At 43.0% G+C, this 13,474-nt stretch overlaps 1 protein-coding gene across 7 annotated transcripts in view; it reads right to left on the reverse strand.

The window, feature by feature from the left end:
• Mcc (MCC regulator of Wnt signaling pathway) overlaps positions 1-13,474 on the reverse strand; it is a 326,031-nt gene that overhangs the window by 72,501 nt on the left and 240,056 nt on the right. For all 7 annotated transcript variants that reach the window (XM_042263722.2, XM_006977669.4, XM_076555203.1 and 4 more), the window contains one exon: positions 8,861-9,003. In XM_042263722.2, coding sequence (XP_042119656.2) covers positions 8,861-9,003 — 143 coding nt within the window. The remainder of the gene's footprint in view (positions 1-8,860; positions 9,004-13,474) is intronic.

A 13,474-nucleotide genomic window follows, 5' to 3' on the forward strand; every position in this document is an offset into this window, starting at 1 on the left:
GCTGCTTCAGCCCACACTGTCTGTGCCTACTGAAGTCAAGAGGACTTACAAGAAGCACATCTGGGCCAGGTGGTGGTGGTGTGTGCCTTTAATCTCAGCACTCGGGAGGCAGAGGCAGGCAGATCGCTGTGAGTTCAAGGCCAGCCTGGTCTACAGAGTGAGATCCAGGACAGGCATCAAAACTAAACATAGAAACCCTGTCTTGAAAAACAAAAAAAGAAGCATGTCAACATAGTCTTAAAACATCTCAACACCACCCTAGAGCTGGCACTAGGGGCTTCTTAAAGATGATGGGAACACACCATCACCCACATATATTCTTGCAAAAAAATAACAAAACAAAACAAAAAAACCTAACTTCTTACCTAATGAGAAAGCAATCACCCCACCCAGAAGAAGGCAGCATCGCACTAGTTTGTAAAATATCAGCACCTTGTTCCAGAGAAAAGGAGGGAGTGCTGAGAGACACCGTCAGCAAATACAGCCTGTGAGTCTTGACTGGATCTGGATTACACAACAGAAGACCCTCGTGCGACAGCTGGGGAAATCTAAATAAGGGCTAACACCCCTCGGTGGTTAATCTAGACTAAGAGTTCATGGGCGTTCATCTGACCATTTTTGTTAGGTTTGAAGTCTCTCAAAAGAAAATATTGTGGGGTGGGGTACGGCAACATCCTCAACAAGAGAGCTGAAATAGTGTAGATACTCGAAGGTCTGGATTCAACACAGAACCACCACAAAGATCCCCCTTTTGACATAGGGCAAGGCCCTGGCAAGTGTCCCTGTCACAGGCAAAGGGGCGAAATGCAGGCACTCCCAAGCTGGGGGTTCTGAGGACAGCAAGCTATTCCTACTCATGCAACATCTCACTTCCTTCCGTGTTTCTTTTCTCAGCGAAAAGGAGGCTGTATCTTCACTCTGTTTCAGCAGTCTTTTTCTAGCCTGAAATTTGTTTTCATATTTGCTGACGTCTCTATAGATTTCTGACAGTTTGTTTCAAAATGTGGTTGTAACTATGAAGGCATAAAGATCATCAAACATCAGCTGCATGCAGCCTCCCTCCACCGTGGGCCAGCCAGCTGTTCTAGGTGTCTTTTCTAGGTCCCCCCTCTGCTGTAGATTATGTATATTCCCAACCTCTGGTATGAAAACACTGGGAATACCTCCTGGAAAGCAAGGCTCTGGTGACGTATATGTGAAAGACAGCTCTGATTCACATCTCACTGTTTTATGTAAGAACCAATCACCTAAATGGCATAGCTGAAAAGCAATGTAACCCCCAGCATTGCAGAGGGTGTGTGTGTGGTAGGACGTGGACCTCTGGGGTAGCAAGAGGTAAAGTTTTGGCAATCTGAAAGATAAGTCTTTTGGGCCTGCCTTCTGGAGTAACTCAGGTCTAAGAAGTAACTCTGAAGACCTGAATGCATGTTCAGAGATGAACTGCAGCCTCTCCACCCTCACTATGGCTGCAAGGTCCTCTGCCATGGTCACAGGTCCCTGTGCTGGTCTATAATCATATCCATCCACTCCCATGCCAAACAGCCCAAAGAGTCCTTTCTCAGCACTGATCACCCATGGCAGCTCCAGAGCCCTGCTCAGAGAGAGAGAGAGAGAGAGAGAGAGAGAGAGAGAGAGAGAGAGAGAGAGAGAGAGAGAGAGAATTTATACACACACAAGCTCTATCAAGCAAGCATCAGCAATATAAAATACTTTCTTAGAGCAATCCTACTCCCTACCATGGCTGGAGGAGCCTGGATTTTGTTTCCAGTATAGACTAAACAGGCTTTCAAAGCCTTGTCTGGTTTTAAGGCAAAATATGTCATGAGTTTCAACCAAGGAAAACATAAATCAACCTTAGGAGATGGGGTCTGCTTAGAAAACAAAGAATGCTTATTACAATAAAATAGGAATTCATAACCTCAACAACAGTGGGAGCTGGTCCTGAGTAAACTTTGAAGATCAGTCCCTTCCCATTCTACTCATTCACATCCAAATCTCTTCAGGAGGCTTAAAATTTACTGACCAGTAGCATGTGAGAGAAACACAGCACAATGAAGCAGAGTAATAGCCTTTCCTGTTTCCAACTGTATTTACCACAAGGAAAAGTCTAGAAAGATTTCTGGTAGCCACTTCAGTTACTCAGCCCTGCTAACATTTATACAGAGTTTTATTTTATTTTTATTGTATGTGTACGGATGTTTTGCTTTGCTTGTATGTCTGTGTACCACAGTGCAGAGGTCAGAAGAGGGTGATGGATCCCCTTGAAGTGGAGTTACAGATGGTTGTGAGCCAGCATGTGGGTGAAAATCAAACCCAGGTCCTTTAAAAGAACAACAAATGCTTTTAACCTCTGAACCAACTCTCCAGTCCCTTATACCCAGTTCTTAATTGACCAGGTTCTGGTCTCTGGGGAAAAGGTCACCTTGGTAAGGCGTCCACTGAATCAGTGTTCAAAGCCATGCTTAAGACTTGAACCTCAGAGTGACCCTCACTGCAAACCTCCTGGGAGAAATTAAGTTGCTCAAAATAATTAAAAAGAAGAAGGTGTGGCAGGCAAGATTCGATCCTTTTGCATCAACTAATCAGACTGCAATTGTAGTCCAGCCTAGGACTGCCGTCCTGGGAGCCGCTTTCTCAAAGCTCTCAAGCAAGTTACAGACTGACCTCATTGCTGAGGGAAGATGGGCGACCCAGCCACCCCAGGAAACACGGTTTTCCAGAGTGGCCTTAGGGTTGCAAAGGCTGCCTTTGGAAGAGTCCCCGTGCTGGCCCCTCAACCTTGACACTTTCAAACATTTTTTTTTTTTCTTTTCTGAAGCCATTAGGCCTCATCAGCCAACCATCCAGGCAGGAAAATCTGACTTTTACATTCAACACATTTCATGGTTGCAGTCATGCCAAAAAGCCAGGTTTTGTGTGTAAAAATTCCTCTTTGGCTAGCCTCCAAAAAATGACTCCCACTGAGGGAAACTACCACTGGTCAATGACAGCAGCAAGCAAGGTTTCCTGTGTGAACAGCGATGAACTCCAGGGATGGACCCATCTCCCACTAGAACTCAAAAGAGCTCTCCAGATCCTAACCCAGAACAGGCCTCACTAGTCACACAAGGTCAATCTGATCGGAGACGTTGTTTTGAAGCAATGGCTCCAGCCAGGCTCGGTAGTTCCATTACTGAAGCCTGGAGAAGAGCATGCTGGAGAGAACACCACTCTGACACATGGGATGCTGTGAACCTGCGTGCGTGTGCACACACACACACACGTGACCATGCCGGGCATGGCATGATCTGGCCTGGGAGTGCTGCTCCCCATCCTGAGATCAGCAACATCTCCTTCAATTACAAATGGAGCACAGTCAAGCCAGGTGCTCGTGATTACACAGCTGCTCCCATAATTCTCCCATCAGCACCGGAGACCTCAAAGGACGGATGGCAGGAAGCTGCAACAGCAACTGCAGGCATTGAATCGTCCAAAGAGGCATGCAGGAGCAGAGCCATCCATCTACGGAGACCCGGTAACAACAAAAGCACCTCTCAGCTTGGACAAGTGACTTGCCTTCCTCGAACTCTTTTATCCTTGGGCCTCCTTCCAAGCTGAGCACCGATCACAAGGGGTGGATGTACAGACACCGACACCGAGCCTGTGATCCAAGCACATAAGCTGCTATATCCATCTGCAAATTCCAGTGTGTTACTAGATACAGAAAAGGAGAATTCTACATGATGATTCCTACCTCAGTTCTGTTGAGTCACCTTTACTTTCAAAACAACCGTGTGACAGGGTTTAAAAGGAAGTAATAGAATTTGCTTTCAAGCACACTGTGCCGGGGAACATTCTCCTTTACTCTGTGGCTGGAGTCTAAACTGAAGTCTAAGTTCCTTGTTTGGTCCTCTGGTCCTAGGACAGTGCTCAAGAGCCATTGTCCAGAAGGGGCAGCCAGGCTCTGACAAGTGGTGTTTGAAAAGAAAAGAAAAGAAGAGAAGAGAAGAGAAGAGAAGAGAAGAGAAGAGAAGAGAAGAGAAGAGAAGAGAAGAGAAGAGAAGAGAAGAGAAGAGAAAAAGGAAAGGAAAGGAAAGGAAAGGAAAAAAGGGGATTTTGGACAGGGTAAACATAAGACTTACTGTTATTGTTTTTGTAAACTAGCCAAAAAAAAAAAAAAGAAAAAGAAAGAAAGAAAGAAAGAAAGAGAGAGAGAGAGAAAGAAAGAAAGAAAGAAAGAAAGAAAGAAAGAAAGAAAGAAAGAAAGAAAGAAAGAAAGAACCCTGCAGCAAAGTGCATCTAAAACCCAGCTTAAGAAACCTCTGGGTTCCTAATGCAGGTTCACAAATATAGAAACCATAATGAAATGGATGCTTTTTAATGATTTCCTATAATGGTGTTTATATATGGAAGCTTTTTACCCTATTGAAGCAATTTAATTGGAAAATGGCAAAGGAATAAGAGGCAGGCAGCCAGTTTCAATCAACAAACAGGCTGACTATACTCTGCGCTGCAGTTTAATGAGCTCTGCCAAGTTGTCCCGTAAGTGCCTGCCTTCTTCGAGGACCCAAAAGAGAACCCTCTCATACCTGACGCCTCCTTAACCTCACCACTCCCATTCAATCCTCAAGTATCCACTCAGCCGTGGCTTCTGGGAAGTTTTCTTGCAGGCCCCTCACCTTGGAGGTCCTGACCCCACTGTGGGTCTCTTCTCTCGAACCATCCACATCTTCCTAAGACACGTGACAATGGATTGTGTTCATTGCTACTCCGATATTTGATGTGTCCTTGGGCATCATTAGATTAGCATACAAGGTCGTCAAAAGTGCCTACGCTGTTGTGTGAGACCTGCATTCTTGTGTGAGACAACGACTGGCAATATGCAAGGGAATAAAAGCAAACAGCCTTTCCCCAGACAGTGCCAGGTGCTAGCAAGGCGGGGGGACATGAGGAGTAACGCTGCAGACTCAGAGGGGAACCAGAATAAAGGAGGAAGCTGCGTGTGTGTTGTAGCCAGGAGCACTCCAGGAGAAGAGACGGCGCATACATACCCTGGACGACAGGATCTGGTCAGGTTGGAGGAACTAGAAGAGATGGGGATTGTGATCAGGGATGGGAGACAAACTGAGAGTAGAGAAGGAGTGTGATGGTAGGAGTTCCAGGTACCAGGGGACCCCCATGGTGAGGAGTCTGGATGTCAGCCCAGGTTCAAGAGATCTGAATGTGGGAGTGCAGCCATCGGATGGCAGAACCTGCCTTTCAGCCCCAGGACCTAAGAGAGTACACAGTGAGTTTGTAAGATGACTAAAGACCCCTCTGGGTAAGCGGAGAAGGCATGCTGACATTGGCGGAGGCCATGCCCCTTCAGAGCTGGGTACTGCCAGGAACGACTCTGCCGGTACAATTAACATACATGTCCAAGTGAGGTACAGGATGGAAGAAAGAATTTGAGATGAATGATGAGGGAAAATGGAGATGCCTCACCGTGCAGACAGACAGCTGCGAGCTCCTGCCTTGGGGAATCAGTACGACAGATGCTATGTCATGTCAGGCACTCTGAGACGTCCCCCAGGAGGGAAGCCCACTGAAGGAGGTTTGTGCCTGCATTTCCCAAACTTAATTATGTGACTTTGTCAGACGATGGGTCATCTATTAATTTCATAAAATACAATTTGAGAGAAACAAATGTAGGGGTGAGTGCAGGGCTGGTCCTCTGCAGTTACAGAGACACCGTTGGCTGTCTGAATTTGTTTGGCTGCCTATGGCTGGAGTGGGAGTGCAGAATAAGAGGCTGCTGAGTCTAGACAATTGCAATGCTGATTTGCACTTAGTGATGTGAGACTTTTGCCGAAGGGCTGGCCGGTAGCAGATGGCTGTGTGTGTTACAACGTCAAGTCTGGACCTTGGATTCAGATGTATTTGCAGGAGACAGCCTGAGCGCAAAGCAAAGACCTGAACCCAGACTTCAGACTTTACCTTCCAACGACTAAGCCTGAAGCAGTCTTGTCATTCTTGTGCACATTGTTGTGTATCTTGTCTCATTTAGAGAACACCTCTCCATGACTGATGCAGCTAAATCCGTCTTATGTGGCCTTCTCATCATTTCAGACTGCTGACCACTAATTCCACATTAGATCTTAACTCCACGATACACCTTACCAACATCTTTGACAGACAGGCCAATGGCTTCATCATTCATTCCAATAGGATCTTTTAACACGTGCCCACAAGCCAGGCCCTAGACTAGGAGATGAAACACCATACAACTGCCTAACAGAGTTCAGTGGGATAGTCAGGCGAGATCTATGATTTCAATATTCTCTAAGAAGGAAAAAAAAAAAAAAAAACTACATCAACAAAGTCAGCACAGGCACTCATACCCTCTGAGGTTTTCTGAGAAGGTTCATTTACCCTGAAACTAATGGAAAGGAGCACCCCTGCCTCAGCCTCCTGCTGAGTGATGCTGGCAGCTGGGGCCCCAAAGACTCAGGCTCCAGCTGACTTGACTTATGTAAACATCAACTTCTGCTGTGTTGGTCACAACTTGATGTTTCCTTAAAAGTTTTCTGCATCCCAGACACTCTGCTTGACTTCTTAATCTCAATATCCACTGTATTCTTAAGTATCTCTAACTTGGGCATCTCAAGATACCTCCAATTCATGCCCAACAAAAGGCAAATGATCTCCACCTGTCTTTATCATTTCCTCCTGCAAAATAGAAAAAAAAATCTAAGAATAAGTCACTTGGTCCTTCCCATCATGTTCCAACATTGATGAATGGCTTCACCGCCCACGCACTGTGCACACCAGAATCTTAGGAGACATCCACATTTATATCTCTGTTTTCATCCCGCTTCTAGTTTGTGGTAGACTGAAAGAAAATGGTCCCCAAAGGGAGTGGCACTATTAGGAGGTGTGTCCTTGTTGGAGTAGGTGTGGTCTTGTTGGAGGAAGTATGTCACTGTGGAGGTGGGCTTTGAGGTCTCATATATGCTCAAGCCACACCCAGTTGGTTCACTTCCTGTTGCCTGCAAGCCAAAATGTAGGACACTTGGCCCACTTTTCCAGTTCCATGGCTACTGGCACACCACCAGGTCCTTCTACGATGATAATGGACTGAACCTCTGAACTGTATACCACCGAATTAAATGTTTTCCTTTGTAAGAATTGCTGTGGTCATAGTATCTCTTCACAGCAATAGAAACCCTAAGACACAGTTCTTGAGCAATTTTTTCCTAATTCTTATCTTTTCTATACCCATCTTCTTTTTTACATCTCAACTATCAGTATATAATTCCTAGCAACAATTTGGCTTGCCTAGACTTTCCTAATGGTTTCTTTTTACTTGTTTGGTTTGGTTTGGTCTGGTTTTGGTTTTTTTTTTTTTGAGACAGGGTTTCTCTGTGTACTTTTGGAGCCCTTTCTGGAACTTGCTCTGTAGCTCAGGCTGCCCTCAAACTCACAGACATCCGCCTGCCTTTCTAATGATTTCTTGACTAGTTTCTCCAACACACTCTTGATCTATGGATTTGCTTTCCATACTATGGAGCGATTTACAATGCAATTGATCATCTCATGTATCCCCACACTGTTAAATCTTTTAGCAGCTTCTTATTCTTTTGAGTAAAGATTTGAACATGTTCTATAAGACTCAGAATAACCTGGCTCCTCCCTACCTCTCCAGTCTTCATCTTCACATTACAACAATTCTTCACCTTCTTACTCATTAAACACCCTCACTTCCTCTTTAACCCGCTTAATTGACCCAGATTCTCTGGGTCATAGTTCACATGCTACTTCCTAGAACAAGGACTTCCTAGAACTTTGACTAAATCAAGTTTCTTTGGTATTCTCACCATGATTCATGATGTTATAGCACTTATATGGATGTATAATTAAACATATGTACAACAGTCAATTAAAAAAAATCAATTGCTTTCCAACTCAATTTCTAGTTCCATGAAAACTCAATTTACTTCTCATCCTTCTCCTGGCTCTTCCTCCAACTCTTCACTACCCGTGAACATCTGTCTCCAAAGACATGGAATGTTACACTCTTCTGACTTCACACCCATTGAATCACAGAGCTCACTTTGGCTCAGACAACTTCAAATACTCAACTTCAGTCTGTCTCAAGAATCCAACAGGCATTCCAAAGCAAACCAATGGTTTACAACATTTCAACTCTGACTTTCATGCTATTTGGCAGGAATAAACAAAGTTCATAAAACAACAATATCACCCTACTGCTTTCCTACTTCCATTTCTAAAAGGCATTAGAATCTAATTCCAAAACCCAATAATAGGCCATGACCTGCAGTTTAAAATACTGTGCATCAGATATTTCCATTCAGCTATTTCTCTACTAGTTCAAACATAATATTAACTATTTCCCAATTTGTTTCTCAATCAAACTTCTCACCAAGAAATACAATCATCCTCTTAGTCATTTGGATCAATGTGCTGAAGACATTTTAGATTCCTCCTACTTACATCACAATTGCTAAAAACCTCTTGGCTTCTTCTACTGGAAAGCTCTGCCACCCATTCCATCCTTTCTACTCCCACTCTCCAGCTCTGAAGGAACAGTAACTAGGAACACCGCAACAGTCTTTTAACACAGTTTCCTGCTCCTAGAATTTTCAAACAGGAGTGACACACATTTGAATCATATTCCCGTCAAAGAAGAATGCTAACTCAGCTCTCTAGTTCATTGTGGCCAATAGGGTAGTCAACAAAGGATTAAAACGAATGTGTTTTCATCCACTCACCAAACTCCTTGAATAATTAAATTTTAAATCAGGCTGCCTTGTGTTTCTAAGATTCCTTTTACAACCCAGAAGCCAAAATCCTGCTTGGCAGGAGGCCTGGGAAGACTCACCCATGTCAGCAGTGACCATAGTCGACTGGTTTTCAGGGATGGACACGGAGGTCTGGTCTTGGTCCATGCTTCTGGAGTCCTCGTTGACCTCTTGTTGACTCTGACTGAGCTCTGACCGCAGTTCTGAGTATTCATCTTCCTCCCTGCAAAAAAGGAGTCAGCCACCAATGAGAGAGGATGTACAGTGAGTCCTTGAAAAATATACTTTGTAAGGAAGAAACAAGACATTCCAAAAGAAAACAATGTTCTTATCCAGGTGGCAGGCACTGGGAATCCTTTCAGGCCACACAGATGGTCATATCTAAAATGATATAGTATGTGAAACTTCAATGTTTCTTGTACATCCACAGTTATACGCACCCACAGTTATGTCCAACAAGACGTATGCATCAGCCTATGAGAAACATTTCACTTCAAGGATTTCCTGAAGAGGTTAGAACTCTTCATCCCCCTGAAATTATGAGGTAATAAAGAACAATGTCTACTAACATTGAGGCTACAGTGAATAAAACAATGAAGAATATGATGAACTGCAAATTACACACCCTCAAATGGAGGGTCCCAATGGGGACTTCCTGTCTAGAACTTGACATAGGGAGGTGATAAGTTGGAGCCACTGAGAAGCTTCCTATGTCCAGCTCAAACTAGACCTCTGGGTGGACAGATTGGCATGTCTAAGAAATACCTTGCTTATATTCCCCAAAAGAGAAGAGTGAGAAGTACCGGTAATCATGTCAGAGGAATAGCAGGTGGCAATGGATGTTCAAGGTGTCAGCCACCAGGAAGCGAATTCCAGATTGGTGAATCTCCAGTAGGCAAAGCCACGAGACAACTAACAGACTCCAGAATGTCTTTTGCTTCTCCTGTGCCTTTACATGTTTGCTGCTGCCATCTTTCTCTAGTATCTGGCGTGGTGTGCATGGGTGTGGGGAGATCCCCACTGCCTGTAATGTAGTGTGTTTATCTCATGGAAACATCCCATTCTACTGGGCATTTTTACCTGTGGATTATTATGAAGATGATTTCTTCCTAAGCTGTACTGTCTAATTGATAATAATTTTAGTTTAAACACAGTTTTGATGATAAAAAGTAAAACAAGTAAGTATCACACAACTAGAACACATGAGTTTCTATGGAGGAGCCATATAGACTGTAGATTATGTTAATACTTAAGAAAAACAATTGAGTCCCAGTAGCCCAGGTAGTTTAAATTCTTTTGATTTTTTGTTTTGTTTTGTTTTTGTTTTTGTTTTTCAAGCCAGGAGTTCTCTGTGTAGCTTTGGCACCTTCCCTGGAACACACTCTGTAGCCCAGGCTGGCCTTGAACTCAGAGATCTGCCTGCCTCTGCCTCCCGAGTGCTGTTATTAAAGGTGTGCGCCACCACAGCACTGCAATTCTTTTCATCTTAATGTTGGGAGATGTGTTCACAGGTTGTGGAGTGCATCATAGCTGAAACAAAGCTTTGAAAAATAACTTAAAGTTAGACTACAATGTTTTTGATAAATAGCTTTGAGGTGGAAAACCCAAGAAGATAATCTAAAGTTTCAGAAAGGCACATAGTTGAGTGAGGAACTCTTTAAGGTCAAGGAACAAGAACAAAGTAGCCCAATTATCATTAGCTGACATACTTTCCTTGCTAAGACTGGTTGATAACCAAAGGTGATGATTAATTCCTTGTATTCATTTTTGCCCTCAATCTCCTGATATAAAAAACTCCTGATGAGTGGATATGCACCCTAAAGATTTAAAGTAGAGCTGACTGATTGTTTTTCATGTATAAAAGTTTAGGTTTGTGATTCCTTTAAGATTCCTGATAAGATTACCTTTCAAGATAAGTAATAAAGTGATTGGTCCTTTCTTTGTAACTGCAAAATGCAGCCTACCAGAAAAGAGTACCTTGCTTGCTTACACTGTTAATCTATAACAAGTTAATTGTGTATGAATGTATGTGGGTTCCTGGGACAACTTGTTTTTCACCTGTAATATGTAAAATGTTTAATCATGTAAGAGATGTGGAAAACATTGCTGTTTTTTACTGGTACTCATTGTAATCATTCACTTGAAAAATAGAATGTAACCACAATGTAATTTTTACATTGCTTGAAAGATTTTGTTGGGATATGTAAGCTGTAAGGGAAAGAATAAAAAGCAGGAGAAGGAAAACATCAAGAGAGACAGAAGGGACATTTCTGGAGAGAGATAAGAAAAGAGAATATAGAATACAGAATCAGAATACAGAAAAAAAATAAAGAGAGAAATCAAGCGAGTGTGTGAGTGTCTTTCCCCCTTACTCCCTCAGATAAAAGTCACAGTGGCCAATTCCATGAATTTCCCTTTAAGCCCTGCACTGCTGGAGGTGCCCACCCCCCTGCACTAGGCACTGGTAGAGAAGGATGCATTGAAGGAGAAATTCCATCCAGAACCCTTTTCCCTTGATTTTCAACTTGCGTTTACAGATGGAAGACCACACTGAAACATGGCTGCTTCACTCCCATGTGCTCACCCTATCTTGTCTAGCCCTTCACGGTTAGTCAACCTCTGAGTTATGCTATTAGCAAACAGGAAAGCTTCTAAATGGAATGCGCATCTCCAAGTGCCTGCCTCCTCAGCTCCTCCATATACCATCGCCACATACACCACACATACCATACCTAGACACAGAGCAAAGAACAGAACTCTCTTGGAGGCACCTATTTTGCAAGTCAACCCGAAGACTACATCATCAGGGGATTTCACTGTGGGTATAGAAAGCTCACTAGGGTCTAGTGAGGGAGAAGTCATCCACGAAGAAAGCTTAGAAGAGAAGAAATTCTCCTGTCTAACACTCAGTTTAAGCTGTCAGCAATCAGTGAGGGAATGGAGGGCCCAAAGTCTACAGTCCTGGGTTTTGAGTAGACCAAGATGGCAAGAGGCTTGGGAAAGAGGCAACTGGGGAGATAAATCTACATATCAGATAAGTGTGAATATCTCTCTGAAGTTCTTTGGTGTCTTAAAAAAAAAAAAACAAAAACAAACGGGGGGCGAGGGCAGAAGTCGGGAGGACAGGGGAACCCATGGCTGATATGTAAAATTAAATTAAATTATATATATAAAAAGGAAACCAGGAAAAAGAGCAATTTTTTTTTCTTAAGGGATTTATCTGTTTCATAAATGACCTCTGCTGTATAAGGGGTATATGAAAACAACTCAGGAAACGAGGAAACTTTTTCAACCGTCAGCTGCAAAACCCCTGGCTTTATAAAATATGGATTAGAATGGGAGTAAAAGTAAAAATAAATACAGGTTAATAAGCTATGATTGTTAATTATTTAGACATCAACAAAACTCACCAATAATTAGGTTTCAGCAAGAAAACAATTAAGGGTTCCCTTCTTATCAGTCACCTTTGCTCTAGAGGTTAATTGTTTGTGAGCTGATCATTAGCTCTTCTTTTAGTCAGCGTTTGAAATTGTCCTGGCAGAGTCTGAACACATAGTTCCTGCCAGATCTGCTTTATAGCAAATTACTTCCAGGGATTAGTAGGGATAACTCCATAAAGGAGTGGGTAAGGAGAGGGTGTGAGAAAGAAAACATGAGGATGGAAATATCCCCTCTGGGGTGAGTGGGAAGGAGAATGATATCATATTTGTAATGTCACCTGGGACTGGAGGGTTTTCATGTCATAAAGTGCAAACTAAGGATTCCATTCAAGTCATTGGAACACCAAGATGAACCCGGCGCTCATCAGCAAACGCAGCAATCAGGTATGTTAGTGACCACATTCAGTTTTTCTTTTTCTTTTTCTTTTTTTTCTTTTTTCCCAAAAATGGTGCTGGGATCCAAAGTCAGTCACCAGGATTGTTCAGCAAGTGCTTTTACCCACTAGGCTACCTTCCTGCCCCTATACGGTAACCCTTAATCTTGTGGCAGATTATCTCTTTGAGGTAGAGATGTCTCCTCCTTTAAATCCATGGTTAACTCTAGGGATAACAAATATGAGCCAGTTCCCCAAAGTGACTGGGTTTAGCCACAAAAATGAAAGTTTAGATAAACTGGTCATCTGTGGAGTGGATGGTTCCTAAAATGGAATTACCAAGTCTCAAGTGTTTGTCCTTGGGGTGTAAAGGATCATGTCACAGGGTTCTAAATGCCCACAGCTCTGTGCACTCAGAAGCATCTGCGAAGTGCTTCAAAAGACTTTGTTTAGACTTGTAATCATTAACACTTACTTCCAGCTGTAACATTAAATAAAACAAAGTCTCCTAGGGCGGTGGGCTCTAGAACATGCGCACACACAGCCACACGATCACCAGTGGCAGGAAAATCACTATGGAAAACTCCCAAAGACCAGAAGAACCAGAATCAATATTTTTAAAAATAGGATATCCAAAACTTGAGTATGTGGCATGACTTACACATTATGTAACTACTTTGCAGCCTAATTCCTTAGTTTAGAACCAATGAAATAATCTTACATTGTGCCCTAAGGACTTGTTTTTTCTTGCTTTTAAAGAGTCGCCTTGCTTCAGGATAAAATTAGTTAGTCATAAAAGGGAAATGTTGACAAAAGTGTAGTTCTCCTGTGCTCTAGACTTGGAGCTGGAGTTTCTAGGCACTCAAGAATGCTGTGAGAT

This window comes from Peromyscus maniculatus, chromosome 19 (assembly GCF_049852395.1).
Source record: "Peromyscus maniculatus bairdii isolate BWxNUB_F1_BW_parent chromosome 19, HU_Pman_BW_mat_3.1, whole genome shotgun sequence".
Lineage (NCBI taxonomy): Eukaryota > Metazoa > Chordata > Mammalia > Rodentia > Cricetidae > Peromyscus > Peromyscus maniculatus.